This window comes from Microcaecilia unicolor, chromosome 1 (assembly GCF_901765095.1).
Source record: "Microcaecilia unicolor chromosome 1, aMicUni1.1, whole genome shotgun sequence".
Taxonomy (NCBI): Eukaryota; Metazoa; Chordata; class Amphibia; order Gymnophiona; family Siphonopidae; genus Microcaecilia; species Microcaecilia unicolor.
The window spans coordinates 444,729,629-444,757,089 of NC_044031.1; the positions used below are offsets into that span (position 1 = coordinate 444,729,629).

Here is a 27,461-nt window from a genome sequence, read left to right on the forward strand (position 1 = left end):
TTCTTTCCAACCCAATGAAGTTGAAAACAATTTATAAAAGGAGTCTAGAACGTCCATTTGTCTGTCTGGGGGGGTTAACAGAATAGAATAAAACTTGGTATGGGAGTAAAAGGATGAAAACACAACTCGACACATTGTTTGAAAATGAGCCAAAACTGATAAGTAGCTGCATATATTTAAGCCCTCCCAAAAACGGACCCAATGCATTTCTATGGGAGAAGCAGTTCCAGTTTCTGTAGAACAGAAACTAAGAAACAGAAATACAGCAGTTAGAGAATTATTCCTTTCAAAACTGTCTCTCCCTATTCAATACTCTCCCTACCCCCAAACCCCAAATCTACCCCCTCTCTCACCTGAGCCCCTGGGAGTTGAGCAGCCTAATGGTTAGAGCAGCTGAGTGAAAATAAGGAAAGTCAGATTCAAATCCCACTGTGGCTCATTGCGATCTGACAAAATCCACATATATGGCCTCCTTGTGACCTTGGGAAGTCACTTAATCCTCAAAGGAAAAAACTGGTCTTACCTAATTCTCTTTTCTCAAGTCCTACCAGACCAGATTTGCCATAAATATCAGCAGATGGAGACGAAGAATAAAGTCTTGAGCATTATTCTTTATAAAGAGCACCATGCAGCCTGCTCATCCTTCAGTATTTCTATATCAAAGCTCCAGATTCTTCCAAGTTGTAAGATAATCAGGAAGTGGAGATCCTCTCGTAGAACACTGAACTAGGAACTTAAACTACATTGAACAAACAATCCATACAGGATTCTGGACAAGTCTGGTAGGATTCAGAGAAAATAAATCTAGCAGGTAAGACCTAATTTATCCTTCCATATCACCTACTAGTCCAGTCCAGAAATGCGGGATGTATCACAGCACTTCTCAAACTGGGCGGGACCCCTAAACCAAAGCCCTCATCACACCATGACCAAAAGCGGCATCCTCTCCAGCCATATCCAACCAGCAATTTTACAGATTTCTGCAGCTGAGACAGTGTGTACCGCTGCCCAGGAAATCGCAACCCCCTGGAACCAAGGCGGCCTTTCAAAATGTAAGCAAATACTACTTGCTCAGCACTTCTCCTTTCTTCAGCCCTCCTACTTAAAAAGAAATAAAAAAAAGCTTCATTCTTGATCTCCAAGTATACTGCCCTTAAATGACAGAAGGAATTAATTTCACTTATGCTCAAAAATAAGTGCCTATCTGTAATCTAGGAAGTATGTCCCACCATAATGTGTAATGGACTTCTGTATGGCCTCTGCAGGATCCCCAATATTTCAAAGGCAATGGTTAATAAGTTTGTTTCAGAGGTACCAAGCAAAACTTCTTTCTTTTTCTCACAAATCAGCCAGCATGGATTTGCTTCCTTCTGCCACTGCAGGGCAATATACAATCAAGGACTATGGACATTCAAATAATGTAGAAGCCAAAACTTCACTCCACAATCCTCCACTCAAAATAGCAGAAAAGAAACCATCTGATTGATATGAAAGGTCAAATTCACCTTAAGCAAAAAGGGGGAACTGTATGGAGGAAGACATCTGTCTCCATAAATTCCAAAACAGCTCTCTGCAAGATGAGGCATGCAATTCTGAAATTCATCTTGTTGAATAGTCCCCACTAAGAAAACTACCTTGAGCATAAAATCTTTCTGCAATGCTCTACATATTGGCTCAAATGGAGAGGACATCAATGCCAACAAAACCAAATCAACATCCCAGGACAACAGCAGCTTTTGCACCCATGGCCAGAAACACATTACTCAAAAAAAAGCCGTTTTCTCACCTGTTCTCAAGAGAGGGACAGCATGCTCCAGAATAGCAACAGAGAACTGAGGAAGACTCAGCTGTTGGAACTGCAGCTCCAGGATGTCCTCATTCTCTAGTTCTGGTAGATCTACATGGCCCACATCTAATGGAGACTGAATGGATGTTCTGGAGTTTGCATGAAGCTGAGTGTCACTTCCACTGGAAAGGGAACATAAAAACAGAAAAATGTCAAATTCATCCAGCTAAGAATATACAAAGTTATAAGCAAGACATTTGAGATATCTGCTTGGCTAATTTTCCTTTATTAATGAAACTAAAGTAAAATTGGACACAAATAAATAATACTCTCACACTTTATCAGGGAATGTTCTGTATAACAAAAAAAAATGAAAATTACATCATGCTCTAGCTACAGAAGAAGCATTTTGTCCAATATTGAGTCAAAATTAAGTAGCAATTTTAAAATAAGAATAACATTTTTCAAATCTTTCTGAATTAGGCTCACTCTTCTCCATCTCAGCTGTCCAACTATCTTTTCATTCCTTTCTCTTATACAAATTTTTGCTCTTGTGCTACTCATTTCTGTCATTTCCTCCCTTCATTAGAGCCTTCTTCATTTCTTTGCTGTCTCTCAGCGCTCTTCTATTTTTCTTTCTCCACAACCCCTTCTTTTCCTTCTATTCCTCCTGCCACTTCATCTCTCCTTTTCTACTTCCTCTTTCCTACTTGTGAAGAAAAAGAAAAATTAATTTTGTTCCAATATTAACTTAAAACATTGGAGAAAGTTTTAAAAAGGAACTTTTGTGTACAAGGAGAAATCAGGTCTTACCTGCTAATTTTCTTTCCTTTAGACCCTACAGACTGGTCAAAACGCTTGGGGTTATAAGAACCCCTGACTCTGAGAATTATATGAGAACCCTGTACAGTTCCAGGCCAGCCAGTCTTTCTATAACAAAGCAAATGAACTGAGACCACCCATGGCTGTACTCTTGCCTAGATAACAGTATACTGTGCTTCTCGATAACTGTTTCCTCTTTTTTTTTTTGTCAATTCAAAACAACTTCAGCAACAAGAACAGAAAAAAGTCAAAGAAAGGAACCATAAACAACCAGCGTAGCACAAAAATTTTCACAACGGCCACTAACCTGCCATTCATATGTCCGCGTCTCCCATTACTCTCCAACAAAGGGTGGGCTCTTGAAGGGCCTAAAAGAAAGAAAATCAGCAGGGAAGACCTAGTTTCTTCTTCCTTAATTCTTCTTCCAGAGCGGTCAAGATGCTTGGAAAGTACCAAAGCAGTACACAATTAAGGGCAGAACCCCTGGAGACCGGAAGTCAAAATAGCTGTTCCAATGGCTGCATCCTGCTGTGTTTGAATGTCAATACTGTAATGTTTCACGAAGAAGTGCAAAGAAGACCTACCATCGCCCTACAAATATCCTGTGGCAGAACAAAACTGCTCTCCACCCAGGAAGTAGCCACCCCCTAGTGGAAAGCGCCTTAACAGCCGACGGGACAGGGCACCCCTTAAGGAGTTAGGCTGATGCAATAGTCTCCTTCAGCCATCTAGCTGTGGTTGCCTTCAAAGCTGCCGCTCTCATGTCGGGACCAATGCAGAAGACAAACAACCTACCCAAGCACCTAAACTCCTCAGTCCTCTTTAAATATTCCAGCAAAACTCACTTCACGTCTAACCACGCCAAATAACACTCATCCCCAGCAGCATCACCCAAAACCGGCAAGGAAATGGACTGATTAAAATGAAAATCTGACACCACTTTGGGCTAAAAGGAAGGAAACGGCTTTAAAGAAACACTCTCCCGGGAAAACAACAAGGGGGGATCCCAGCATAACATCTGCAATTCTGAGAGCCTCTCAGTAGAAGAGATTACAACCAGAAACACAGTCTTCAAAGTAACATCGTTGCAGGTACATTTCACCAATGGCTCAAAAGAGGAGGCTACCAAGTCCACCAACATGAGATTCAGATCCCACGGGGGAACAAGGGACTTTCAGGGCAGGCAGATAAGCTTAACTCCTTGAAGAAAATGCACCACATCCAGAAACATTACCAAAGACCTCCCCGAATCATTGCATGGAAACAGGCTAAGGCCACAACCTGCACCTTCAAAGAAACCAAGGCCAAATCTCTATCCAAACCACCCTGAAGGAAATCCAAAATTTTCACAACCAACATATGCCATGGCAGACAACCCTTCTTTCCCTGACACCAGCCTGCCCGAATCCTTAAATAGGCCAAGGAAGTAGACAATTTCCATGACTTCAACATGGCAGCAATTACCTTGGTGGAAAAACCCCTCTAACGAAGTTGTGCCCTTTTAAGAGTCAGGCCATAAGCAAATATAGAGATAGGTCTGCTATTATGACAGGACCCTGAAGGAGCAGACCTAAGCCCCCTACAGATGAAAAGGGAGAACCAACTGCCAGACCCATCCCCTTAAGGCCTGTGTGGCTAATCTGGAGCAAGCAACAATCACTGGGCTGGGACGCTACTCAATGTACTGAATGACCAGACCCACCAATGGCCAAGAGAGGAAAACCATACAGCAGGATCTGGGCCATCCATGGAAGAAGTAATACACTGATCCCCTTCTACCAAGCTTCTCAATGTCAACTAAAGAACTGGGGCACCTGTGCATTGCAGGATATTTCCATCATATCTATCACAGGCCAACTCCCAAGCACAAACAATGCTCTCGAAGGCTTCCCTGCCAGACACCATTCCCCAGGATCCAACGTGTGTCTGCTCAGAATATCTGCTTGCATGTAGTCTATGTCTGCCACATGAGCCACCAAAAATTCTAGAAGATGAGATTCTGCCCAGTACACCAAGATCACTGCTTTCGCTGCCACTGGACGAATCCTGGTACCTCCCTGATGACTTTAATGTAGACTACCACCATGGTGTTGTTGGAGAGCACTCCTATCGACCTTACTTCAAGCAGTTGCTGGAACTGTAACAGGGTGAGACGAATCATCCAAAGTTTCCAGTCTGTTGATAGACCATTAAAAACTCTTCCACCATCCAGCACCCCACCTGACCAAGATAATGAGCTCCCCAGCCCGAGAGTATGGTGTCTGTAGTCACCACTGTCCACTCCAGAAACTCCAGGCTCATACTCTTTTCCAAACTGGCCCTGCAGAGCTGCCACCAAAGGCTGCACCTCGCTGTCCTCTGGAGGGGAAGCTGAATTCCAAGTCCTGTTACTGAGGGAACCAACTGGAAAGAAGGGCTGCTGTAGAGGATGCATATAAGCCCTCACCCAAGGCACCACTTCCAATGTAACCGCCATCAACCCCAAAACATGAAGATAATGCAGTGCTCTGGGAACTTGTACTGAGAGAAGAGAACGAACCTGACCTTGCGGCTCAAGGATTCTCGCTGCCAGAAAAAAACTTCAACCTACCTGTGTATCGAACCGTACCCCCAAATATTCAAGGTCCTGTGTGAGCAAGAGATGACTCTTGGCTGGGTTCAGAATCCAACCCAGAAACTCCAAAATCTGCACTATCCGTGCCGTCACCTGCTTAGTCTCTCAAAAGGACTTTGTTCGAATCAACCAATCGTCCAGATAGGAGATCTACCAGAATGCGAAGCACCGCTGCCACCGCCACCACTACCATAACCTTGGAGAAAGTTCAAGGGGTTGTCGCAAGCCTGAACTGCAGCGCACAAAACTGAAAATGCCTCCCTAAGACAGCAAGACATAACTTTTGATAGGTCTGGCGAATTAGAATATGAAGATACAACTCTGTGACATCCAGGGAAGTGAGGAGTTCTCCACACTGAACCACAACAATAATGGATCATAGAGTCTCCATGTGAAAAGAGAGAATCTTGAGGGCCTTGTTTACTCTTTTCAGATCCAAAATTGGACGAACGGTGCACCTCTATTTTGAGAGCTACAAAATAAATGGAATAACTTCCAGTCCACCATTCATCCCTTGGAACAGGCACGATGGGCTGCAATAGAAAGAGACATTGTAGCATATCCCTTATTGCACCCACTGTCCAGCAGGAACCACAGGGAGCCTCCACAAATAGATCCAGAAGAGGCCGCTTGAGCTCTAAAGAATATCTGTCACAGATAACCTTCGAGGACCCACTGGCCTGAAGTAATTTGTGTCCACCTCTGTTAAAAAATCTCTCAACCGGGCCCTTACTGCCACCAGTAGGACCCGGACACTTTCATTGCAAATTCCTGGCCTGCCCAGGAACTCCCGAGCCAGAACCCAAACCTCTGCAATAACCTCCATTAAAGTTCTGCATCCTCTGAAAGAAACAAACCCTCCTCTGGGACCCACTAGCTCTACTGGGGCGATACCCACGGGCTTCCCTAAACCTCCCGCAGATAGAAAAACCCCAGCCTTTCAATTTGAGCTAGTTCTCCTGCAAATTGGGGGGGGAGGGGGAGCTTGAACTCACCCAAACTTTTCACTAACTTATCCAACCCTTCCCCAAAAAGCACTGACCCCAGGAAAAGAAAGAATGAGTACAGAGTTTGGATCAAGAGGCCACATCTACAGCTCAACCTCAAAGCCATAATGCTCTCCAGGCTGCCACTTTGAGGCCACATTCTTCGTCGGCACCTGCAGCAGATTGTAGAGCACATCATCCAAAAAAAAGATGACCCCATTTCAATCTTCTTGACCTCCTTGTCCACTGCACATCTATCCAGTTTAAAGTCATCCAAAACTCTTTCCACCCATCTGAAACAAGCCCTGGCAACCAGACCTCTACAAATGGACATCTGCAGTGCCAGTGCCAAGAGATCAAAACTACACTTCAGTAGGGTCTTCATTTTCCTGTCTTGAAAATCCTTAACAGCAGCGCCTCTGTCCGTGTGGATAGTAGTCTTTTTGGTGACCGCCACCACTGCTTCCACTGTAGGAGGTTTCAAACCCCCCTATGTTCTGCAGATTGGGATAGAGCTTGACCATTGCCACAGCAACCCTGCAAAAAGAATCCGGGAACACCTATTATGCATGGACCATGTTTCGAAGGTCCTGGTTCACTGGAAAAGGCTTGGGCAGCCGCCTAATGCCCTTCACCAAAGGGTACAGTTCCTCCCAATTTCCTTCCAAGGCTACTTAATCCTTGAATATAAACATGAAGAAAACTTGAGTAATAAGCTCAGAGAGCTCATCCCGATGGAAAATGTGCACCACTGAGGGATCTTCCCCAGGAGGAAGTTTCTCCATCTCAAGACACAGAGCCACGAGACCTTCATCCTCCTAGTCAAAGTCGTCCTCTTTTGAAAATCTGACCAAGAAATCATCTATCTCACCTTCCTATTCCAGCCTAGGACATTAGCCTGTCACTGGAGAAAACTGCTGCAGTTGTTCCCCTCAACAGGTGCTTCCAAACTTCTAGGTCTGAAATAGGGCCCAGATGAAGTCCAGAGGAAAACATGTCCTTCCAGTCAGATCTTTGTCACCAGCAGCCGAAGGACCCAGGAGGAGGGAACTCCAGGGACAAATGCAATAGGAGATCAGAAAGCTGGGCTGATTCCAACATGGCAGCAGTATCCACCAAAACTGTAACCTCCACTGAAGTAGCTGTCTCAGCTGGCCTCGCTGCCAAACAGGACTCGGCTAATCCACTCCCTGCTGCAGCCTACAGCATGGAAGCCATAGCCAACTTTGACTCTCCACAGAACAGACGTTATATTTCCGGCATTTACATCCCCCCAGCACCCACAACACAGACACTCTGCACTCATGTCACAGCCACCCCTGCTGAGCCATGAGGACTGCAAGCCTCAATGTTTAGGGACAAGCATAGGAGAAAACCACCAGAGAACGTAAGCCAGGACACCTCTCCTCATAGCTCAAGGCTCCTGATCAGCACTCTGCTCTCTGCAAGCTTCATAGCAGCTAGCTGTTGTGAGCTGTATAGGCACAGTCAAGGCTCCCGTGGAACACAGGAACCAAGGCAAACTGCAGACCTCTCAAGACTGGGAGGGCAGAGGAAGGAGAGGCACCTGGCCACCTGGGTGTAGTACCCCAAGGGGTAAACATGGCCCCCTCGAACCAACACCCTCTGAAGCATTGAAGCTCAGACACTAGGACAGTCCATTTGCTTGGGGAGGTTTTCTTTTTTTCCTCAACCAAGAAACCCCAAAGGAACCTTGACTTACCAAAACAGAAAATCACAACACCCTGGGGCTTCCCTCCCTGGGCCTACTACAAAGGCTCACGTTGCACAGGCTGCACGTCCACATCTGCTGGTAGACTAAGAAAGACTGGCTGGCTGAAAACTGCACAGGGTTCTTATACAATTCTCAGATTCAGGTGTTCTCAGACTCCATCTGCTGGAAGGTATGCATAACCCCATGTATCCTAACCTGTCTGGAGAGTTGCTAAGGAAAGACCTTTTTCCATGAGTGAAGGGGCTTTCATAAAATTACTTACGTATGCATAGTGACAAAGTGGCACACACTTGTACAGAACATTAATGCTGACGTCTTCTGTGGCAGAGTAATGATTTACATATGCAGTTTAAAAAATATGTATGTACTTTATGAGCTCACATTTTACTTTCTTCTGTACCGGCATAAATGTCCACAGCTTCAGTCTATTAGCAATTTCTGCTTGTTTACCTCTAGAATTTTATAAAGAAATATAGGCATTTATGTCTTTATAACATATGCTGACCTCTAAAAGCCTAAGGTACCTGCTACAAAATTTCAAAAAATAGGTTAAAACTAACCTAACATGGGCCTGTCTCCACACATATTGCTAACAGTCATACAGTCTTCTACACCCAGGCAAAGTACCCTGATAGAACAATTATAAAAATGCTGCTGCTAGCCACCAGTATCAATCAATGATACTGAAAATAGACCACAGATATTACGGGACTGGAAAGAACAATGTCCAGTTGATGTATACACTTCAACTGTGAGAAGGCAATGTCTAGGAGTTGGCTTAAGAGAATGCAAAGCAAGGAGAAAGCCACTGTTGACCACTGACCAGATTCAGAAGTGAATGGACTAGGCTAAGAAATATTGTAACTGGAGCAAAGAGGACTGAGAAAAGGTGCTCTTCAGTGATGAAAACACTTTGAGGCGTATTTTCAAAGCACTTAGCCTTACAAAGTTCCATAGGTTACTATGGAACTTTGGAAGTCTAAGTGCTTTGAAAATGAGCCCCTTTGTGTGTGCTAGGAGACCATGGAAAGATCTATGTAAGGAGATATCCAGGCAAAGAATTTAAGCCAGAGTGTTTCAATCTCTCAGTGAAGCATTCAGTGAAAAGTGATGATCTGGGGCTGTATGGCAGGGAGTGGCATTGGGAGAGTTCATGTTGTGGATGGAATAGTGAATGTATGAAAATGCATTGAAATTCTTGAAAAATGCATGTTGCTTTCAGAGTAGTTTTCTGGAGTCTACATGTTCCAGGACAACAACACACCAAGTCATCGTGCAAAGACAGTCAAAGAGTGGAAGAAAAGGAAACGGGTAAGGAACTTGGAATGGCCGGCACAATCACCAGATCGCAACCCCATTGAAAACCTGCAGTATAAAATCTCATTGGAAATATCAAAGAGACAACCCAGGACCAAACGAGAACTTATTGAGTCACTCATTGCTGCCTGGAATAGAATTATTATTCCAGAACAGATGCAGAAAATGGTTCACTCCATGCTGGAGTGACTCAGACTTGTTAGAAAGAGCAGAGGCTGGCCAATAAAGTATAAAAGTTGATAAATTGTTTCTAACGGTCCTTTTCAGGGTCACAGAATTAATTTAAAAAATAGTTAACAAGAAAGTAAAAATAAATTTAACAGTGCTACTCTAACACTATGATGCTAAGTGTATTATGTATATCACAAGTTTGAACTTGTAATATACATAATACACTTAGCATCATACTATACATGGCTCAAAAAATAGGATAGATGGCACTAAATAAAAAAATTTCAATGCTAAGTACATACAAAATTGAATTTACAACTTACTTATGAACTTAATATATGAATTTGGTTTCATTAACTCATAGCAGAAAAAGAAATAAACGAACACATGATTTTCTGAACAGATGATGCAGGTCTTTTTCACACCACTGAATGTGCACAGACATCCTGAAGTGCTTCCAAGAATGTATTGTATGGGCAAGGAGGATTCAGTATAGGCGATTGATAATGGTGGATAGAAACAGCTTTTTTATAATTGTTCTAAGTTGCACTTTCCCTGGATGAACAAGATTGTTTATCACTGATTCATAATCCTTTATGCAAGTAATATGTGACAAAACATGGCCAAGATGGGTTGATTTTAATTTTTTTTATGGCAATTTATGCTTCAGTCTTTGGCCAAAAGTTGTGGACTATAAAACAGTGTATTAAATTAAATATTTTAATTTTTTACTGTAATAAGATTATTTTCCCTTATTTTTATCTTGGCTTCTTTGCTCCTTTGTTTTCCTTCACAGTCTGTGGAATGGACCCTTCTCTTCCTACTGTTGGACTGACCTTCATTTCTTGTACCCTCTCCTCCTCCCATCCTCCATAATCCATTATTTCCTTTCCTTTGTCAATGGAAACCAGGGATAGCCACTATGAATTGAAATGAGGGAAAAAGTGGATGCATTCTTTCCTTCCAGTTGTGCTCTCTCACATCCTCTACTATCACCTTTTAAATTTCTTGTAAATGCCTCAGTTTATCTTTCACCCCTTTCTCTGTTAAATTCTCTTACTTCTACCGTTCTGCCAATCTTTTTCCATTCACCCATTACTTTACACTGTTTCCTTATACTCCCTTTTTTCTCTGTTCCCAATCTCTCCAATATAGCTTACCTGGAAGATGCTGCATCCCAATCTTGACCATCCCCACGAGGTCGCTGGCTTGTACGTCCAATTACAGATGGCCGAGGACTACTGCTTCCTGGGGATGGATTTTGGGACTGATGGCTCCCTCTGTTATCATGGTAGTATGACAATGAAGAATTCTGGGAAGCAGCATCTTACAAAAATAATACAAATGTAACTATCACATGTTACATCAGAAGCAGAAAACACCCTAACCCAGAATTCTTAAAATTAGCACCTGGTGCCTGCCACTGCAGTCAGCAGTAGCCATATGTTGCAAGGCTGCATGAAAGAGGAGTTGCCAAATACTGATACAACCCAATTCTAATATACTTCAACAAGAAGGACAAATTGGTTGGGGAACAGACTGGAGAAAAAAAAAGGATTGGGTAGGATGAGATACTGGATTCTGGCACAAGAAACAAAAGACAAAAGGGGAGGAGAAAACAAGAAGGACAAATAAAGTAAAACAAAGAAACAAAATAAGTAAAAAGAAAGAAAAAAGTCTACAGATAAGAACATAGGAACAGCCACACTGGGTCAGATACATGATCCATGTAGCTCAGTATTCCACTTCCAACAGTAGCCAATCCAGGTCACAAGTACCTGGCAGAATCCCAAACTGCAAGAAAATTCCATGCTTCCAATCCCAGGGATAAATAGTGGTTTACACTGTCTATCTTAATAGCAGATCTCTGACTTTTCTTCCAGGACCTTGTATAAACCTTTTTTTAAACCCAGATACACTAAATGCTGTTACCACATCCTCTGCCAACAAGTCCCAGAGCTTAACTACTAGAGAATGAAAAGTGAAGATACTTACCTTAGCAGGTATTCTCCGAAGACAGAAGGCTTTATATTCTCACAAGTGGGTGACGTCGACCCATGTCACCCAATCCGGGACTTGAAAAAGTATAAGTAGAGATTTGTGGAACGCGAGACATGCTCCACCACAAATATGCGTGTGCCTTCCCACCTGCCGTGTGAACACGGTCTCCTCAGTTTTATACTACAGCAAAAATAAAATAAAAATAACAAAGAGACAACTCCAAGGGGAGGTGAGAGGGACTGTGAGAATATACAGCCTGCTGTCCTTGGAGAATAACTCCTACAGGTAAGTATCTTCGCTTCATCTGAGGACAAGCAGGCTTACATATTCTCACAAGTGGGAAATCCCTAACATCCAGGTTTACCAAAAACAACAAACATTGGTCAACTGGGACTCGCAATGGCGAGGATATTACATAGATTAACCTGGCACTATATACAATCTGAATGACAGTGCAGCCTACAACACAATAAAACAGGCATAGGAAGGTGGACTTGGATTCTAGACCCCAAACAGATTCTGCAACATTGTATGTCCAAAACCAACTGTCACGTCGGGTATCCTGCTCAAGGCAGTAGTGTGATGTGAATGTGTGGACTGAAGACCACGTCACAGCTTTGCAAATTTCTTCAATGGAGACTGACGTCAAGTGAGCTACCAAAGAAGCCATGGCTCTGACATTGTGAGCGTGACATGACACTCTAGGGGCAGCCCAGCCTGGGCACTAAGAGAAGGAAATGCAATCTGCCAGCCAAATCAAAATGGTGTGTTTCCCGATGGTGACCCCTCCCATCCTGTTGGGATCAAAAGAAACAAAAGGTTGGGCGGAATGTCTGTGGGGTCTAGTCCACTCCATATAGTAGGCCAATGCTCTCTTGCAATCTGAGGTGTGCAAGATGCTTTTGCCATGCTGGGCATAAGGTCGGGGAAAGAATGTTGGCAAGACAATTGACTGGTTCAGATGGAATTCAGACATACCTTTGGCAGAAACTTAGGGTGTGCGCGGAGGCCTACTCTATTGTGATGAAACTTAGCATAGGGTGCCTCCACTACTATGGCTTGAAGCTCACTAACTCTATGAGCTGAAATAACAACCATCAAGAAAATGACCTTCCAGGTTAAGTATTTCAGATGTCAGGAATTCAGTGGCTCAAAAGGAGCTTTCATCAGCTGGGCAAGAACGTTGAGATCCCATGACACTGGTGGAGGTCTGACAGGGTGCTTTGATGAAAGTAAACCTTCAATGAAGCGAACTAAAGGCTGTTCAGAGATGGGCTTCACTTCTACATGCTGATAAGCACTAATTGCACTAAGGTGAATCCTTACAAAGTGGGTCTTGAGACCAGACTAGTGCAGAAGGTATTCAAGCAGGAACTGTGTAGAGCAAGCAAGGGGATCTAGGGCCTTGCTCTCACACCAGATGGCAAATCTCTTCCATCTGAAAGAATAGCACCTCTTAGTGGAGTCTCATAAAAGCCAGCAAGACACGGGAGACACCTGCCGAAAGACCCAAGGAAGCAAATTCTAGGTTCTCAACATCCAAGCTGTGAGAGCCAGAGACAGAAGGTTGAGATGTAGAAGTGACTCCTCGTTCTGAGTGATGAGAGTCAGAAAACACTCCAATCTCCATGGTTCTTTGGAGGATAACTCCAGAAGAAGAGAGAACCATACCTGCTGTGGCCACTACACTGTGATCAGAATCATGGTTCCATGGTCTTGCATGAGTTTCAACAAAGATTTCCCCACTAGAGGTATAGGAGGATACGCATACAGAAGACATGTCCCCCAATTGAGGAGGAAAGTATCCGAAGCTTGTCTGTCATGGGCCTGAAACCTGGAACAGAACTGAGGGACCTCGCAGTTGATCTGAGTGGTAAAAAGATCCACCGAGGAGGTGCCCCACATTTGGAAGATCTTGCGGACTATGCCCATATTGAGAGACCATTTATGTGGTTGCATTATCCTGCTCAGTTTGTCAGCAAGAGTATTGGTTTTAACCACCAGACAAGTGGCTCAAAGGAACATACCATGCTGGTGAGCACAATGCCACATCCAAACGGCTGTTTGAATGAGTACAACTTGATGAGATAGCTGATCTCTGAAAGCCTTTAGAGTGTTTCAGATCGCCCGGAGCTCAAGGAGATTGATCTGAAGATTTGTTTCTTGGGTGGACCAAATAACTTCAGTGTGAAGCCCATCTACATGAGCTTCCCCCCCCCCCCCCCCCCCCCCCCCCCCCCCCCATCCCAGGAGAGATGCATCTGTTGTCAGCACTTTTTGTCGCTCAGGAAATTGGAATGAAGTCCCAGAATCAAACTGGATCGAATTGTCCACCATTGAAGACAGTGTACAAGCTCTGGGGACACTTGAGTGACATCTTCAGACTCCCCAGGGCTTGATACCACAGAGAAGACAGGGTCCATTAAGCTGATCTCATGTGAAGACAAGACATGGGTGTAACATACACTGTGGGAGCCATCTGGCCCAACATTCTCAACATCTGCCGAGCTGTGACCCACTGAGAGGCTCAAATCTTGGAAGCAAGTGCAACAAGAGTGTCTGCTCCACCTCCAGAAGGTAGGCTTGAACTTTTTTCTGTCGAGCAGGGCTCCTATGAATTCCAGTCATTGGACAGGGAAAGATGGGACCTGGGGTAGTTTAAAACAAGCCCTAGTAGCTCGAACACCCGAATAATCATTCACATGGACTCCTGAGGTCTATCCAAAGAGGTGCTCCTGACCAGCCTATGTAGCAATGCTGCAACTACCACTAGATATTTGGTGAAGACCCTGCGAGCTGACGCAAGGCCAAAAGGCAACACGCAGTACTGAACGTGATGTGTTCCCAGCCAATATCAAAGATACTTCCGGTGAGCTGGAAGTATCGGGATGTGAGTATATGCATCCTTAAAGTCCAGAGAGCATAATCATTTTTCTGAATCATTGGGAGAAGAGTGCCCAGGGAAACCATCATGAACTTTTCTCAGACTAGGAATTTGTTCAGGGCCCTTAGGTCTAGGATGGGACGAATCCCTCCTGTCTTCTTCTGCACAAGGAAGTACCAGAAATAGAATCCCTGCCTTTCTTCCCCTGATGGAAAGGATTCGACCACATTGGCCTTCAGAAGAGCAGAGACTTCCTCTGCAAGTACCTGCCTGTGCTAAGAGCTGAATGAATGAGCTCTCAGGGGCAATCTGGAAGATTTTGATACCAATTGAGTGCCTATCCGAGACAGACTATTTGAAGAACACACCAGTTGGAAAGGGGCCACCTTTCGTAGAAAAACTTCAGTCTCACCTCGGGACACACACTTACTGTGGCTATGCTGTGCTGGAGCCAGTCAAAATCTCATCCCTTGATTTGACTGAGGAGCAGCAGGGGCCTTAGGCGAACACTGTTGACATGCATGAGCGTGCTCAGCTCAGCCTGAACAGGTGGTGAGCCGAGAGGTTGTACATACGCCTCTGATAGTAATAGGTACTCTTCCCTGGTTTGCCAAAAGTCCTCCTGCTGAGTAGCTAGATGCAGAAGGCACCCGAAGGAAGAGCGAAGAGATGGTATCAGTATGTTTTTTTAATTGGTCAGCGACCTCTTTAACCTTCTCTTCAAAAGAGTTATCCCCCTGGCAAGGGGCATCCATCAACCTCTACTGAACAGAATGTTTCAAATCAGAAACACGCAGCCATGAGAGTCTGCACATTGATATACTCTGGGCAGAGAGCCTGGATGCCACATCAAAAGTGTGTTGGGGAAAATCCACTGCTCATTTCTAGAAGCCTTTCACTTTTTATTTTTCTTTTGTATACACTTCAATAGTATATCCCTCTGTAGCAAAATTTCTCAAACAATGTAATAGCCACTTTCATACAATATTTTCATGCTTCGGGGATCATCAGATAGTAATGCTGCTCTCACCATGCGAACACAATGTTCGATATTCATTATCCATCAAGGAAAATGGTTGAGGCGCAAATCGTCATAGATCAACCCACATTGACTTTTTTTTAAGATTCTTACTACTTATTTTCAAAATTTTTAACATCTTTCTTAAGAATTGAAAAACCATAGCAGCACTTATCTTTCACATCGGCAGCATTTTTAACAACAGGAGAACCTCTGCCAACATGGCCAAGTTTCAATATCTTCCTCAGGGAAGAGGTTCTCTGAAAAAAATAAAATTGACTGTAAACTTCATTCTGCTGTTTTCAAGAATATAATAAAAATATTTCTCCCCTTAAATATACTTATAGCTACAGAATAGTCATGCTCCTGCAAAGATTTGAAAAAAATGGCCGCAGTTTCCCGGCACAAACATTTGATTTAAATAGCACACAGCTGATCACAAAACGTGTGTACTGATTGGATCAAATAATATATCTCAATCAGACCAGAGACCACCAATCAAGCTCTGAGTTAAGCCCTGCAGGATGTAAAGTCTGTAAATGGAAAAATCCAACGTTGTTCTTTAAAATTTAAAAGTTGACTCATATTTCAACCCTCCCACCCGAACTGCACATGATCAAAAGTTCTCCATTTGATATCATTAAGCGAATGATGACATTCCACCCAACGTTGCACTAATGGTGCCGTAAGCACCTGATTCTTAATTCTAGATTTGTGCTCATTTAAACAAGCACGTGTCGACCGACTCAATCTACCAATATATACTTCCTGACAAGGGCATATGATTGCATACACTCAACGGATATTGCCACATAGGACCTTCAATGGTTGATTTGCACCACTGACAAGATCCGCATTTATAGTGTCCTAAAATCTCAAAAGAATTATTCATAGTCCAAACATTTATAAGTGAATATCTCTCCTAATGTTTTGCTACGACTTTATGCACACATTGGGTGCTCCAAAAGCAATCATATACTTGTAGCATCCTCCAATGTAAATGAATAAGGTTGTTAATCTTGGAACTCAGAGGAGAGTAAGGAATCACTGCTATTAATTTATCATCTTCTGCTTTTGAACGATACTGTAGTAGCAAATCCCACTGTGAAAAGTTCGCCCTCGGGTAACCTTTGCGCACCATTGATTTCGGATAACCACGTTCTTGAAAACGTTTAGACATCGCTAATGTTTGAGTTTCAAATGCAATGTTATTTGAACAAATTCTTCTTATTCTTAAAAACTGTCTAATTGGTAAACCAGCCTTCAAGTGGTAGGGATGGAGCTGGAAAAATGTAGTGAAGTATTTCGTGTAGCAGTCTTCTGAAAAAGAGTGGTATGTAACTGATTATTTAACCTATAAACCCAAACGTCCAAAAATTCTAATCCTTGAGTATGATAATGAAAAGTAAACTTTAATTTGGTTGATAAGTATTTAATTTATCCAAGAACTGCATCAACAACTGAGATGTATCATTCCAAATGAAAAAAATATCATCTAAAAAAACGCTTCCAGAAGGAGATGTTCTGAAAATCTCTTGAGCCATATAAAAAACGTTCTTCAAATGTTGCCAAATACAGTGTTGCTATAGATGGTGCTAAACTCGCACCCATCGCAAAAACAAGGAGATGTCAAGGTCAGAGGCACGCAGCCATGAGAGTCTGCGCATCACTATACCTTGAGCAGCAGCTCTGGACGCCACATCAAAAGAATCGTAAGTACCCCTGGACAGGAATTTACGACACGCCTTCAGCTGCCTGACCACCTCCTGAAAAGGCCTGGCCTGCTCCGAAGGGAGCTGATCGACCAGGTCTGCCAGTTGCTTCACATTATTCCGCAAGTGAATGCTCGTGTAGAGCTGGTAAGACTGGATTTTGGAGATGAGCTTTTGGCTCTCTTGAGAGCAGAATCCACAACCTCCGAGTCATGAGGCAATTGGGCCTTCATCAACTCCGGGTCCCCGTGAATCCTATACTGGGACTCAACCTTCTTAGGAATGGTGGGGTTAGATAATGGTTTCATCCAGTTCCTTAACAGTGTCTGTTTAAGGACATTATGTAGAGGAACAGTGGATGACTCCTTATGTGGCGAAGGATAGTCCAGGACCTCGAACATCTCAGCCCTGGGCTCATCCTCAGTTACCACCAGGAAGAGAATGGCCATAGACATTTCCCGAACAAAGGACGAGAAAAACACTCTCCGGGGGAGAGCTTTCTCTCTGGCGAAGGAGTAGGGTCAGAGGGAAGGCCACAAGACTCCTCTGAAGAGAAATATTTTGGATTTTCCTCTGCATCCCATGAGGCCTCTCTTTCGGTATCAGACAGTTCTCTGACTGCAGTCCGAAGCCAAGCCCGTCTCGACGCCGAGCAACTATGTCCTCGATGACGATGCCGAGAAGTTGACTCCCGTGCCAGCGACGATGAAGCTCCCTCCATTGACATCGATGGACAGTCAACTCGGGGTGTAGCCGAGGCCGATGCCGCAAGTGGCACCAATGTCGAGGGCCTCACCACAGGCGGGGGAGCCAGCCGCCACATCTATGAATGGTACTGACGGCGCAAGCACCGCCGGTACCAAAACAGAGGGTCGCAGCAGCCCTTCCAGGATGCCTGGAACAATGGCTTGGAGGCACTCGTCCAGAGTGTCTGTCAAGAAAAGCTGTGGAGTCGGTACAGGAGTCGAGGCCAGAATCTGCCGAGGAGGAGGCGGTACCGGGCTGTACGGAGACCGGCGCATCGACACCTCTTGTATGGAAGGTGAGCGATCCTCCCGGCGTCGATGCTTCACGGGTGCCGATTCCCTTGACGCCCCGGAGCTCTCGGTACCGTGACGAGAAGGGGACCGATGACTGTGCTTCTTTGCCTTCACTCGAGGCACGTCAACGGTACCCCTCAGTACCGACGAGGAGGACGTGGAATCCACACGCCTCCTCGGGGTCGGGTCCGAAAGGGGTCGGTCCCGATGGGCCTGTACCGCAGGAGCTCTCGAGGCAAGTGGAGACCCACTCGATGGTTCACTGCTGCCAGCGTGTGATGGTCTCTGGACTGCCATTATCTACACTCCTGAGGTTGATGCACTCTCCGGTGCCGACATCAACACCACTGACGACCTTGGTACCGCTGTCGACGTTGACGCCGAAGTACCGGGCAAAACTCCAAACAGGCGTGCCTGTTGAGCTTGTCTTGACGCTTGTGTCCGCTTTTTAAGGCTAAGACACAACTTACATGGGTCTGGGCAATGATCGGGCCCAAGGCACTGGATACACCAAACGTGAGGGTCGGTGCCTGAGATAGCCCGGTTGCACCGAGTGCACTTCTTGAAGCCGCTGGCGAGCCTAGAGGTCATCAACGGAAAAATAGCGGCGGCGAAATCAAAATCTGCAATGGTGTCAAAGGAAAGGCACAAAAAAGGGAGAAAACCCGTACGGGCGGCCAAAATGGCCACACACGACAACGAAAGGAAACTTGAGGGCTATACTAAAGAAAACTAAAGAAAAAACTTTTCTTTTCTTTTTTTAAGAAAAAACGAAACAGCTCGTACTCAAGCACAAACGGAGAAGAAAAAAACGGAGAAGGAAAAAACGGCGAAAAGCCGGCTAAAATGAAGGCTCTTCTTTTCTGGGGCACAGAACCGCCGTAAACAGCCGCTCTTGACCGCGGAAAAAGGAAGACTGAAGCGGGACTCTCGCGCGATGGGTGGGAAGATGGCCGCGCACCCGTGCGCTCGAAGGCTTTAGCAACCTTTGTTGCTAGGAAGATTTTCCAGACCTGGGGCTGCCGTGGACGTCACCCATATGTGAGAACAAGCAGCCTGCTTGTCCTCAGAGAATGTCAAGTACTGAGCATGATTGTAAATAGGAACAACAAACATAGTGTGAAATGTCTATATACAAATACCAGAAGCCAAAGAAATAAGATGGGAGAGTTAGAATATATTGCACTAAATGAAAAATTAGATATAATAGGCAGCTCTGAGACCTGGTGGAAGGAGGATAACCAGTGGGGCACTGTCATACCGGAGTACAAATTATATTGTATTGATAGGGTGGATCGAATTGGTGGAGGGGTAGCATTGTATGTTAAGGAGTACCTTGAATCAAATAGATTGAAAATTCTGAAGGAAACAAAACATCTTGGAATCCCTGTGGATTGAAATTCCATGTGTAAAAGGGTAAAAGGATAGTGACAGGAACATACTACTGGCCAGGATGAACAGACAGATGTAGAAATGTTATCAGAAATTAGGAAGGTTAACAAACTGGGCAACACGATAATAACTGAAGAAAGCTGAAAGTAAAAGGAGGAGAGAAAAATGACAGACAGGAAATCTTGACAAGTGAGTTAAGAGCTGACAAGGAAAGCAGAACCCAGAGACTGGGACCAACACAACTGAAAAAAATGAATGGCCAGACAACAAAGGCAGAAAATAGAATGTTATTTTTAGTTTAAGATAAAGTAGTGTGGTGGCTATGTTAATAAACATTAAAAAAAAATAGCAATGGAAACTGAAATAAAATGCTCTCTTTTTACTGAACTAATTTTAAATAACTATTTATATTAAACTTTGAGACCAAAACCTTTTCCCTTAGGTGAGGACAGGATTCCATCCTGACAGGAGGATTAGTCCTCTGGAAAGCTAATTGAAAAATGTATTTAGTCCAATAAAATATTTTCCATTTTTTGTTTTATTTGTATTAGTTAATTAGTAATGTAGTGATTGAAATATGTCAGTTTTTGAAATTTATATTGGCTATTTTTATATTTTGTAAAGTATGGAAGGCATGCATCACTTTCTCTGGTTTTTAACTGTATGCAGAGGCTGGCTTCTTGGGGGTTCAGTTTAATGTTTATTTCTATTTTTAGTTCACGGTTGGTTGTTTATTCTATACTGGTAAGGGTCTGTGTTATGCATGTGTCAAAGACATGGTTTTCTGTTAGCACAGACTGCAGGATCAATCTATACTAATCTGGTTTGTTTAGTTTTCCAATGTTTATTAATGTTCTAGTGCCCACTGCAGTGTTTATGGTGCTGTCATTTCCTAGGTAGGATCTTCTTGTGTGTTACTGCTATTATGGTATGGTGGAATTTCTCTGTAGGTTCTCTGTAGTGTTTTGTATTACTTCACAGTATGCCTGGGACTGGATTTTGGAATTAGATGACATCTTTCCCAGTAATAGCTAAAGGCAAGTTACATTCAGATACAGTAGGTATTTTCTTGTCCCTGGAAGGCTGACAAAACACGTTTTATAGTTATTTGTGACATTTACATCCCACATTATCCAAAATAAGTTTGAGTTCAATGTGACTTACAATAAAAAGTATAGGATACATAACAAAGAAAGTAATTTTATTATAAGAATCCAGTTTTACAATACAGCATCATAAACATACTGGGATAACTATGCAAGTTTAACATTTAGAAAATCTATTATGAATGAGAAATTGTACATGCAACAAAGAGAAAGTTAATGGTAAATAAAGTACTCTACCTCGAATGAACTTTAACACAACGCCACTCTATCGCTAAATCTGAATATGAACTCTTTATACTTGAATGTTTAATCTTCTATGCCAATCATGATCTCTAATGTAATACTACTTGTATTTCTCACTCCGGAAATGGCGATCGCCATGACGGAACAATGTAAGCCACATTGAGCCTGCAAATAGCTGGGAAAATGTGGGATACAAATGAAATAAATAAATAAATAAATAATAACAATTCAAGTAATTAGTTGTTTGAGATATGATTGTTCTTTGTGAGGGTTTGTTTAAATAGGAACAATTTGAGGATTTTGCAGAATCTAGTTTATTCCTGAATATTTCTTTATTTTGGGTGGTAAGGAGTTCCACCATTTGGTTCCTAGGTAAATGAAGTCTGCTAAGTGGATAGTTTTGTAGATCACTTTTTTGCAATTTGGGAGGTGTAGCCTGTGATAGTTTCTCACCTCATATTTAGTGTTTCTTTGAGGTAAGGTTATTAATGGTACCATATAGTCTATAGCTGTACCATTTAGGATTTGAAAGATAAAGGTACATAATTTGAAGGTGATTCTTGCTTTGATGGGAAGCCAGTGTAATTTGATTAAAAAAGGGAAGGCACTTTCAAAACAAGAGATTTTGTATATGAACTGGCTGCAGTGTTTTGAGCTGTTTGGAGTTTTTTCAACAAGTACTCCTTACAGCCAGCATATATTTATTTATTTGTTACATTTGTATCCCACATTTTCCACCTATTTGTAGACTCAATGTGGCTTACATAGTACCGTAGCGTTCGCCAAGACCGGTAAGAACAAATACAGTGTGATGTTGAGGTAGAATAAGGTTCATATGTTACAGACACATTTGGGAATTATAGAGAGGAGGAGTTATGATATGTCCAATTACAAGCTTTGGTTTCTTGTGTAGCTGGGTTCAGGCATTTAAGTTGGGTCTGTAGGGTATGCCTTATTGAATAGGTTGGTTTTTAGTGATTTCCGGAAGTTTAGGTATAGTTTAGGTGTAGTTTTCACGGCTTTTGGTAGTGCGTTCCATAGTTGTGTGCTTATGTAGGAAAAGCTGGTTGCATATGTTGATTTGCATTTGAGTCCTTTGCAGTTGGGGTAGTGGAGGTTTAAGTATGTTCTTGTTGATCCGATTGTGTTTCTGGTTGATAAGCCTATGAGATCTGTCATGTATCCCAGGGCTTCGCCGTAGATAATTTTATGAACCATGGTGCAGATTTCGAAGACAATATATGAAGGGTTAAGTGACTCAAGTTAAGATCTCAAGGAACATCGGTGGGATTTGAACCCTGGCTTCCCTGGTTCTCAGCCTGCTGCTCTAGCCATTAAGTACAATATATCAAAAACATTGATAGGTAAATTATTTTATGGTTGCCACCTGTAACCTCAGAATTTCTGTTACAGTACTGCTCACTGTTCACATGGCCAACAGGAAGCTGAACTGGGGAGCTAGGGCTGACTGAGAGCCAAGTGTTAGAGTACTGTAACTACTAATCTGTTCATTATGTTGTATTATTTTGCAGTGCATTATTTTTTTTTTTTTTTTGGGGGGGGGGTACATAATTCCCTGGCATACAATGTGTATCAATAACAAAATATATATTTTTTTAAGAGTGGTGCTCATTCATGAGGAGCAGTGTTCTATTCTAAGCTGCACTAAACATCTAGTATCTGAGTAAAATTCAGATTAGCTGTAAACTACATGCGAACAAGTAGGGAAAGCATGCAGACTATGGCTCATGGAATTGTTTCCAACCTCCTTGCAAGCATTTATGAATGTGCTCTTGTGTACGTCTTGTAACCAGGTACCTCTCTTGTGCAGCCAAGGATAGAACAATCTCCTCCAGCCACAGGCTCCCGGTACAATGAAGAAATAGATGTCCACCAGTAACTTCAATCTTAAGGACTTTTATTCCATGCAGGTTTCTAGTACACAGTTCCAACAGCAGCATAGCACATACCAGGATTCAATACAGGCTTACAGGCTCCAGTCTGGGCTCTTTATCCAGTACACAATAAACAGTAATTCAATTCCCAAGACAAACAGTTCTTTCAGTTCATCATCACAGTTCAGTCACCAAGTAGCAGTTTCTACCTTCTATCCTCTTTACCTTCAGGAGAGTTCAATATTTTAGGGACTCCTTCTACCCAAATGTTTTCCCTTGCATCAGCTTCACAGTGAATTCAATACTTTTGGGACTTCCTCTCACTCAAGGAATCTCAGCCTGCTTCAGTACTTTAGGGACCTCCCTGCCCAAGGACTTTCAGCCTGCAAATACTTCTCTCCTTCTGCTTCTCTCTCCTGAACTGAACTCCACTCCTGGGACTCCTTCCCACCTGCCTAATCAATCCCTGGCTTCAGCTACCACAACCAATCATTCTCCTTACATTAGCTTCCCCACACCCAAACCAGCTGAGTTGAGCATTAAACTAATGAGACCAATGATGAGCTCCTGCACACAGGGTTTCCTCTCTTTCCGCCCAGTGGCAGCCACTCTACACAACTTGCCAGCTTACACCCATGTCTTCCCTGATTGCAGCTAGGAGTCCAGTCCGGGTTCTTCATCTCCCCCTCTGGCTCCTTGCCTGCAATGCCTTCTGTGACTTGTATTTCAGACTGAAACTGCCTTAACCCAACTATCCTAGAGGTGACTTTATCACAGTCTATGTATCTGTAAGAAGTGCTCACAAGGTAACGTAATGAAAATATTTGTTCAAATCAACTCAGTCCTTTACTCGTAAAGAAACTATTTTAATCATGTCAACTCAGATTTTTAAAGGGAATATTGGGACAAATATGCAAGGATTAGTTTTAGTGTATGGGATTCCTAAGATTGTCCAAACGATGAGAAGTTTGCTTCTTATTATTATTATTGCCAAACTACACTCTGACCCAGGAAGCTTTTGGGAATGGTCATAGCTTAATTCTTATCTTTCAGATTTGGGTACACGAGCTTTTGAAAATTAGGAGTAATAGTAATATGTATTCTGGTTCCAGGATGTTTCAGTGTTGCATAAAGAAATTAGCTTTAATGAACTTTCTAATAGGTCAGCCTGAGTAATGTTGCAAATCAGTCCTTAGATAAGCAGAATTATATAGATATGAATTAAGATGATGGAGAATATGTAGAAATTAGGGTTGTTTTCAATTAAAAAGTTGCGCTCTTCCACATGGTAAACAGTCTGTGGACAACAATGCAGAGTCCAAGTCTCTTCCAGTGTGCGACACGTAACTCCCAATTAGACATTCTTGGATACTGATGTCCAGTAATCCTCTGTAAGTGCAACATGGGCTACTCAATCCACCAGTACTTGAATCTTGCTCTTTTCCAGTTTGAACGACCTCTGAGGTATGCTTCAATCTTTGGCCCAATTGGAAGTTCACAGGCTTGACACTCTGTTGCAATACTCAGCACTTCCTGGAGGCCATCAATAGAAACAATGTTAACGGGGTGCCTATCCTTGGCTATCCACCAGACAATAGCATTTGCAATGTTTTCATTTTTATTTGAATAAAACAGCTTAGTCTGACTTTTCTTGTAAATGAAGTAGGGTAGACTGATGCCAACTAGAATCCTTTGATCGTTGTTAGGATAAAATGCACGTTTAGTGCGGAGATGGTAAGACAGAGATGATGTGCTGTGATGATACTTAAATTAACCGTTACAATACTTATAAATCACCATTTGCTAGTCTTTGAACATAGATTGACCATTAAGCAGAAGCTTCATTTTCATTTCCACTGGAATTGTTTCATCTAGTTCTCCAAATTTAATAAAAGTCAGCTATCAGTGTTTCAATCTCACTCTCACCAACCACTCTTTTTTTTTTTTTTTAAACACCATCTACTTACTTCTTTCTTTTTCCCCTCGCAACATAACCCTCCCTCTCACTGTCTTCTTCCCCAGCCCTACTCCCATCTTTCATTATTTCTTTCTCCCCTCCTCCTTTCTCTTTGGCCCATATCTAGCATCTACCTAGTCTTCTATACGTCCAGCATATCCTCCGTTTTTGGTACCTCCGGCAATTAACATTATCTTTCTCTTCCTCATGACAGTGCAGCGCCTCCCCTTTCTCTTCCCTCCCCCGGTCTAGCATCTCCCTTGTCATTCCCTCATCCCCACAAATCTCCTTACTTCCTTCTCGCTAATAAAAGCGAAGGACAGTCAGCCCATGTGCTCACAGCCCACAAAGGTTTTGCAGGTCTTGCTCGCTCTGAGGCATGCTTCCCATTGTTAAAGGACAGGATAAGTAGGGCTTTGGTGCTTTGATGCTACGAGTCAGTCTGGTGCCACACTCTGCCGGTGACCCATGGGATGGAAGTTTGGAGGACCACTGGGGGGTGGGAGGGAGCAGGAGGGAAGGGAGAGAGATGTCAGACCTCACAGATACGGAGAGGGGAGGACAGAGAGAGAAATGCTGGACCCGCAGTAATGATCCGAAGGGAAAGAACAGGGCATACCAATTAACATGGTGCTTGGCAGCAGTACAGGTCCTACTCATCACGTCCTTCCCCCTAAGCATGTTGCCCTTCTCAATCTGGCTCTTGTCTTGTCGATCTGGCAGCAGCAGAAGCAGAGACTTTCCTTCCCATAGCTGCCATTTATCTAGCCCCTCAATTCCAGCAGCACTCATTGGCTCATACCGACCTCCAGGAAAAAAAGCCAATCCCAGAGGAGCCTGACCTCCTTCTCAAGCAGCAAAGGTGAGGCCAGCAATGAAGGGGAACTTTTTCATCTCGTTCCCTTTAATACCTACAGAACCCTCTCTTGACACGATACATGGGCTCTCCATAGCAATAGAAACTACTCTTAACTCTTCTCTTTGGGGCTGGGTATTGAGAACAACTTTGATACTCGATTAATCAGTCCTCGTGCCTCTAGGAGAGGAGGTTCTGGGCTGTACTGGCAGTATTCGACGGATCCAGGCTCAATATTGTCTTCCATCACTGGGGAGCCTTCCAGTCCATGTCCAAATGGGAATAGCTCATTGGACCTTAATACTCAGGGTCCCTCTGTGATCCACAAGTGCATCCAAAGGGCCAGAAACAGAGAAGGTTCGAGTGTCCAAGGGATAGACCCTGACTTTACACAGTTTGCCCATTGAAAAGATAGTCAAGGAAAGAACAAAAGAAAGCTGCTGAGCACCCTGCCGTTATGGTAGCAACACCCCTAGTTTTTTTTTTTTTTTTGGGGGGGGGGGGTTCAATATGAATACTTTCAGTGCCAAAAAGGGCACATCACACTTAGAAGTGTTAGCAAACATGTCAAAAACAAAATCTTCAGAGCCCATTGATCCTAGGTGACATCTTTGCGCAGATGCCAAAACCAGAGCACACACTAGGCCCAAAGAAACACTGCATACAAGTCACATAATAAAGACTCTAGCAGCACCTCAAGTTTCTGGCCGTCTGAGAAATAAGACAGATGAAGCAATTTAAAAAATGCAAAAATGCCAATTATAGATATCATCCATATATCAGAACTGTTATCCTATTCGTCCACAAAAGTCATCATAGTTGGTCTAATATTACTTCTATGCCTTTCATTTTGTTTTGGTTTCAGGATGCAAAATTGTTAATAGTGGCACTATTCACAAACAGTGCACACCATTTGAGAAGAGTGTGCACCCTTTACAAAGAATACAATATTGGGAAATTTTCAGTGGTGCACAAACTATTTGCCACACAGGAAACAGCCCAAATGTTTTCACCCCCTTGTCACTTCAAACTAATGCACATCCCCACCCCAAAAAAAACCAAAAACATATACAAAAAGTAAAAACTAAACACATTAGTTTAATAAAATGGCATTTTATTTCACCTAACCTTTTCCAGATATTTCAGAGCGAGTTCTGAAGATGAAAAGACTGGCACACATATCTAAACAATCTTCTATTATTCATAAGATTAGTAATGCAGTCAGTTGCTTACCCTGTTTCCTGCAGAAGAAATTGGGATCTCTATGAAAGTTAAGTCTGTTTTTTAAATTAGTACACAGCTGGGTCAGACATGATACAGCTTGTAGTGCCAACTGATGCTTCCCATCTCTTCCAAATGCCAACTTCAGCAAAGACAAAAGACTCTAAAAGAGATATTAACATACTGTACAATTTTGTAAATAAAGTGAATGATACATACCTGTAGCAGGTGTTCTCCGAGGACAGCAGGCTGATTGTTCTCACGACTGGGTGACGTCCGCGGCAGCCCCCACCAACCGGAAAGAAGCTTCGCGGGACGGTCGGCACGCAGGGCACGCCCACCGCGCATGCGCGGCCGTCTTCCCGCCCGTGCGCGACCGCTCCCGCCAGTTGAATGACTAGCAAAAGATGAAACACACAACTCCAAAGGGGAGGAGGGAGGGTAGGTGAGAACAATCAGCCTGCTGTCCTCGGAGAACACCTGCTACAGGTATGTATCATTCACTTTCTCCGAGGACAAGCAGGCTGCTTGTTCTCACGACTGGGTATCCCTAGCTCTCAGGCTCACTCAAAACAATAACCCAGGTCAATTGAACCTCGCAACGGCGAGGGTATAACAGAAATTGACCTACGAAGAACAACTAACTGAGAGTGCAGCCTAACCAGAATAAATTCGGGTCCTGGAGGGTGGAGTTGGATTTACACC

General features: G+C 43.3%; 1 protein-coding gene across 1 annotated transcript in view; it reads right to left on the reverse strand.

The window, feature by feature from the left end:
* The window catches only part of RTTN (rotatin), a 478,682-nt gene that overhangs the window by 392,068 nt on the left and 59,153 nt on the right, over window positions 1-27,461 (reverse strand). Inside the window, exons 7-9 of the mRNA XM_030212687.1 lie at window positions 26,769-26,919; window positions 10,592-10,757; window positions 1,787-1,968 (exon numbers count right to left, since the gene is read on the reverse strand). Coding sequence (XP_030068547.1) covers window positions 1,787-1,968; window positions 10,592-10,757; window positions 26,769-26,919 — 499 coding nt within the window. The remainder of the gene's footprint in view (window positions 1-1,786; window positions 1,969-10,591; window positions 10,758-26,768; window positions 26,920-27,461) is intronic.